The sequence below is a fragment of the Plasmodium cynomolgi genome, chromosome 14, assembly GCF_000321355.1.
Source record: "Plasmodium cynomolgi strain B DNA, chromosome 14, whole genome shotgun sequence".
Taxonomy (NCBI): domain Eukaryota; phylum Apicomplexa; class Aconoidasida; order Haemosporida; family Plasmodiidae; genus Plasmodium; species Plasmodium cynomolgi.
In genome coordinates this window covers 2,433,750-2,439,469 of record NC_020407.1, presented here as the reverse complement: position 1 = coordinate 2,439,469, position 5,720 = coordinate 2,433,750, and the positions used below count along the sequence as shown (strand labels likewise).

The following is a 5,720-nucleotide window of genomic DNA, read 5'->3' as shown; positions in this document are numbered from 1 at the left end:
GTTGTCTTTAATCCCCCTTTAAAAAGAAAAAAAAAAATGAAGGCAAATTTAAGCCCCTCCCTCCGACAGGAAATCGCCCTATGCAATAAGCAAAAGAGCAACAAGCGATGTATCCTCATTTCGCTCAACAGCAAATGTAATGAAACAATTTATGAGCGCAAAGGCGGAATGGTGGTGTTGCTACTGCTGCTCGTGATGCTGCTCGTGCTGAGAATGAGTGAGGGGCCCAGTTGCTCTAGGACATGCGCAGCAGTTGTCAGGGCGAATCGCTCCACCCCATCGCTGCAACGGGGGGTGTAAAATGTGTATCGGCTCCATCTCGCAAGGACCACCTGCGTTTGGCCAGTTCTTCGCAAATGAGCGCGTCTTAGAGTGCTCCCTTCCGTGGGTACCTCCTTCCACGGGTGCTTCCTCCCCATGTGTGCTTCCCCCCCATGTGTGCTCTCCTCCCCACGCGCACAATCGTGTTATGTCAACTTCCTCCCCCCCCCCCCCTTTGTTAGTTCAATTCACGCTGGAAGGCTACACAGAACAAAGGGAAAACCCGAGCGACGATTTGGAAAGTATAAAATGCCTATTAAATGACGAGATTGCTTTCATACTCTACAATGTTGCAGTGTTCACATCTAGATATAAATGGGTCCTTATTCTATGGGTCCCCGACGAATCGGTAGAAACAAAATTGGGGAAGAAAAATGAGTCTGCTGAAAAAGTCGAAAAAGAAAAAAAGTACACCCAAGTGACACAGCTGAATAGGTTAATTTATTGCACTTTAAAAAATAACCTTCTTCATTATGTGGACGATGATAAGGACGTGCCACTGGAGGAAGTGCACAATTTCGAGCAGCTGGAAAAATGCATAAGGGCCAGTCTCGGCAACTGCTTAACCGCAGTTAGCACGACGCAAATATGTAAGGGAAGGGCACTTCCCCATTTCAGCGTTACGAATTATCTGCACAATTACTACTTTCTAAATGAACAAATGAAGCAGTGTTGTGACGGCTTAAATGACGAAAGTGATGGTGTGTCCAACCATCTAGATTTACTCTCCAAGGAGAGCAACACTTGCATCGTTTTACTCACCATAGATGTTAACAACAACTACAAACTGGAGAGCCGTTTTGAGAAAATAGAAACAATCGAATCGTTTCTTCACCTAACAAAGGAGATACATATTTTTTATGTCCTTTATAAGACATCCGACACATATACTTGCTTCTACCTCTGTCATAGTGACCGGTGTACCACGAGAGAAAAATTTGTCTACTCTTTATTCAAACCCCACTTAATCCAAATTTTGAAAAAAAAAAATATTCACATTTTTTTAAGTGTCGAAATGGGTAAGCTTAAACATATGGTAGACTTTATCCGAGGAGATATTACTACAAAGAAGGAAGTTCCCACAAAAAACGTACCACTTGACATGGCTCCCAAAACGAAGAAATGCACAAACCATTTGACCTTAGATGGGAAAAAAAACTACTCTAGCCATGCACAGATCAATATGGTGAAGGAGTTACTTCCCATTGTGGAAAATGATTCTATTAGGAGAAAGGGGAGAACGAATGATCAATCTGTGAATGACCCAAATGTGAATAAGAAGCACTCCTTTACATCTAGAACGGTTAACTTGCTGTCCCTGAAGAGGAGGGAGTCCATGCCAAACAACACACGGACAGAGCAACCCATGTCGGGGAAAACAAATAAAATGACATATGCACCACTAGGGGAAGGAAAACAAACGAGTACCTCCACATTTACCAGCGAAAATATCGGACCAAAGTTACTCAAAAAAATGTCGCTATCTAAATCGTATAATTTGAAAAAAAAAACCTCCTTCACAAATGACGGGGAAAAAAACTCCACAGTAAGAAAAAAAAGAGAACCCTCCCCCTCTGCACTGGTGAAGAATAAATCGTTAACTCTCCACAAGGGATCGTCCACCTCCGTCGAGTTAAAAAAATCGCCTTCTTTGTCTAAGCAAAAATCGCTGCAACTTGACAAGAAAAAGAGCTTAACCAAAAGGTTCAAAGGGAGAAGCGGTGTTTCAGAAAAGTGATAAGTTCGAAGTGCTAGGGATGGTTCTCTACATGGGGTGCTACGAAGCAGCGAAATGGTTAACATAATCTCTCCACGGAGAATTTGCGCGTTTGTGCATTTGTGCATTTGTGCGCGTGGGCGTTTGTGTGTGAGGAGCAAACAGAATGAAGAAACGTGGCACTATGCACAGCCCAACGGGTTAGAACCATTTGCCCAGTTTATCCCACCTAGATGTTAGCATATATGCAGGTGTAAAGCGCGCACCTTTAACGATTGCACACCGTTTATTGATTTTCTACAAAGGGGGTTAATACTCCTGCGTAGAGAGGCACAGTTTTGGCGCATGTGGTGCCTGTTCATGCTATTACATAGTGGTTGCCCTCCGATGGATTTTTTTTTTTTTCGCAGCTGGCGTTGTGGTTTAGTGGCTTGGAGGGCAGCCTCACAGTGACCTATTAAAAAGGCCTATCAAGGGATGGCCTAAAAGACCTTAATTCATTTTGTTGCCAATCGATTGAATGTTCTTTTTCAAACGGAGTAGCGTCCCTCTAGTGGGGTGGTACATCATTTCGGTACCCATTTGGGGGTCCATGCGCGTCATCGCTCTTCCCCTTTTTTTCGCCTTTTTCTTGCCCTTTTGGCCCCCCTCCACCCAAAGAACATGAACTGCGCACGCAAAGTGGGCCCCATATTTTACGAAACGGATGCATCCCACTTCGTGCAGCATGACTGTCGGGCCCCTCCATAAGGGAGATGCCATCATATGTCTACGCTCACGTCTGTATGATGGTTAATTATATTAATATATAATAAAAAGGGGGAACTTCCTGCGAGAGAAGTACAGCTACGTGGCGGAACACACAGTTGCACGTATCCCCATGTGGGATTCTTCAAAAGGGGAAAAGAAAAATTCTTCAACAGTGTTTTCCCCTTTACTGCAAAATGGAGAAGTAATCCAATCTGACCGAAAAGGCCTTCATTTAAAACGCTAAAAAGGTACACCGTTGCAAAAGCTACCGTTTCGATCTTTTTTATGTGACCCCGTTCAAGTGGGCTAACTCACCTCACGTGTGCAGACGTTCGTATTCATGGGTGTGTCACGTATGGGGACATGCGTGTGGATAAAATGCCGACAAGCGGGGGGAGGGAAAAAAAAAGGATGAAATTAAAAGGGGGAAAAATATGTAGCTAAATATCCCTTTGTGTAAAAATTACTTTTTCCACTTGAGGTTTTTCATCCCTCCAGCTGTACCATATTCTTCGCAAAAAATGCGCTGAAGAAAGAGGCGTCATTTTTCTTGTAGGCGACGTTCCGCGGCGAAGATTTTTAAAGGCGCATTTGGGTTGACCATACTCCGGGAGGTGGCCAAAAAAGGAATAAAATAGTAAAAATAATAAAAATGAAATAAAATAGTAAAAATAATAAAAATGAAATAAAATAGTAAAAATAATAAAAATGAAATAAAATAAAATAAAATAAAATAAAGCTATACACAAACGCGCATGTTAACCACATACATGTGGCACATATGTAAAGCACAACAGCGCAAGTGGGAAACACTGTGAAAGGAAAAACGCGAAGGAAAGAGGAACCGAACGACGAGGGCCTATTCCCACCTACATGCGCTCTGCAAACATTGCATTATGCGCATATGCCCAAGTACAAATATATTTACAAGCATTTTTTCATGTTGGAAACCCCGCTCAACTTTTTTTTTTTATATTTTTTTTCTTCTTCCTTTGTAAAAATAATGTTGCTTTTTTTAATCTTTTGCTGAATTTGCTCCCCTCCGAAATATAAGCCAACTTTTTTTTTTTTTTTTTAACCCAAGTGTTAACAAACAACTGACAAAAAAGGAAAAAAAAAAAAAAATACGCCATTGGATGGTAAGGCCACCATTTCTGGCATTGCGAAATATAAAAAAAAAAAAAAAGGAAAATAAAAGTACCTACATATAAATTTGCATTCCTGCGAGTGTACGTACATAAATATATCCCCCTCTGAGCGAACTGCATAAATCTGCGCCCTGTCGGCGTACTTACCGCTCCTGACGCCAAAATAACGTCGCTGTGCAGCTGGTTGAGTTAGTCACCACTTCCTCAGGGCCGTACAGTATCGCTTGACTGCTTCCTTTTGGCTGCACCACCACTGCCTCCACCACCCGCCCAGTTTGACGAACGAGAGTGTAGAAGAGCCCCATGGAGTCTCCCCAAGTGGCCGAGTTGAACGAAGATATCGTGGAGCTGAATAAGTTGCTGGCCCAGGCAGTACGAGAAAATGTGAAAGAAAAAATAAAACGATGCATAGAAAACACAACAGTAGAAATAGCAAAGCTGAAGCTAGAAGAAAGTCAAACCCCAAACAAAATAACGGAGAAAAGTACCCCCCTAAATGACAGCAACATTTCGTACAGCTCTGTTCAGTCCTTCGCATGGAATCAGGAAGGAAATAAAGTTACCGTTTTTTTGACCGTTAAAGATATACACAATATTGACAAGGACAAAATCTGCGCAGAGTTTAACGAAAGAAGTTTTGAAATTAAAATGCATGAGGTGAACAAGAAAAATTATCGTTTCTGTGTAAAAAAATTACATGAAAAAATCGTGCCAGGGAAATGCTGCTTTAAAGTTAAGAAAGACGCTCTGCATGTGTACTTAATTAAACAGGACCAGAAATATTGGGACAATTTACACTTCAAGGAATCCCCCATGTCTAAAATTCGTGCGCCCAAGATGGACGAGCAGGCTGAACCCTCCACCATGTTGATGAATATGATGAAGCAGCTGTACCAGGAGGGAGACAGCGACATGAAAAGGACCATAGCAAAGGCTTGGTGCGAGGCCAACGAGAAGAAATCGGACTTTTCCGTCCCCAATTTTTGAGGCAGCCAGGAGAAGCAGCGGGGTGAAGGGAGAAACGCATCGGAGGAGCAACCATAAAGCTAGGTAATAACTGTAGGAAAACCCTCCCCCTTGCTGCCCACCGTTCACCGTTCACCTTTTTAATTATCGCCCTCCTCCCGCCCCGATAGGTAACTATTGTCCACTTTTTTTTTTTTTTTTATCCCCTGTTTATGTTTTTTTAAATCTCGCTTCTGCTTTTTCAACCCCCCATGCCCGTGCGGATTTGCCCAAATCCCCGCGTTTGCTTTTGCTCCCCGTTTTTTAACGCAAAGCAGGCGCAAATGCACGACCGAGCGAACGCGAAAGCGAAAGTAAAAGCGAAAATGTATATCATATGTGCCCACCGTGTACCATAAATAGGGAAATAAATTTGTAACTATTTTTCCGCATAACTACGTGCATGTGGCACTGTCCTGTAAGACAAAAGAAACGCAGTAAAATTGCTCACACTGCGCCCACTTCGGGATGAAAGGAATAATTTTTTTTTTTTTAAACAAACGTGGAGTGGCACCTGTCACTTCGTGTCTGCACGAGTGGTACGCCAATTGGGAAGGCAGGCGGCGAGACGACAGTGCTACCTTTAAGGGGGGAACCCACTTATGCCGATAGAACAAGCATCCGTTGTGCTGGTCATTTTGTGTGTTACACGTTGTCACCCGTACACGGGCGGGATCACTGCGCTCGTTCATGTGCTCACTCGTTAATCGCCAATTTTGTGCTGGCCAATTTGATGATAGCCAATTTGGTGATAGCCAATTTGGTGATAGCCAATTTGG

The 5,720-nt window shown here is 42.9% G+C and overlaps 2 protein-coding genes across 2 annotated transcripts; both read left to right on the top strand.

The window, feature by feature from the left end:
• Positions 1-36: 36 nt before the first annotated feature.
• PCYB_146390 (hypothetical protein) lies at positions 37-2,059 on the top strand (the record flags this gene model as incomplete). Its single annotated transcript, XM_004225109.1, has 2 exons — positions 37-217; positions 504-2,059. The coding sequence occupies 2 exons, from the start codon at positions 37-39 to the stop codon at positions 2,057-2,059; spliced, it is 1,737 nt and encodes a 578-aa protein (XP_004225157.1).
• A 2,180-nt stretch (positions 2,060-4,239) lies between these two features.
• PCYB_146380 (calcyclin binding protein) lies at positions 4,240-4,923 on the top strand (the record flags this gene model as incomplete). The annotated part of the gene is made up of 2 exons (XM_004225108.1): positions 4,240-4,593; positions 4,708-4,923. 2 exons carry the CDS (start codon positions 4,240-4,242, stop codon positions 4,921-4,923), a joined length of 570 nt encoding a protein of 189 aa, XP_004225156.1.
• Positions 4,924-5,720: the final 797 nt, after the last annotated feature.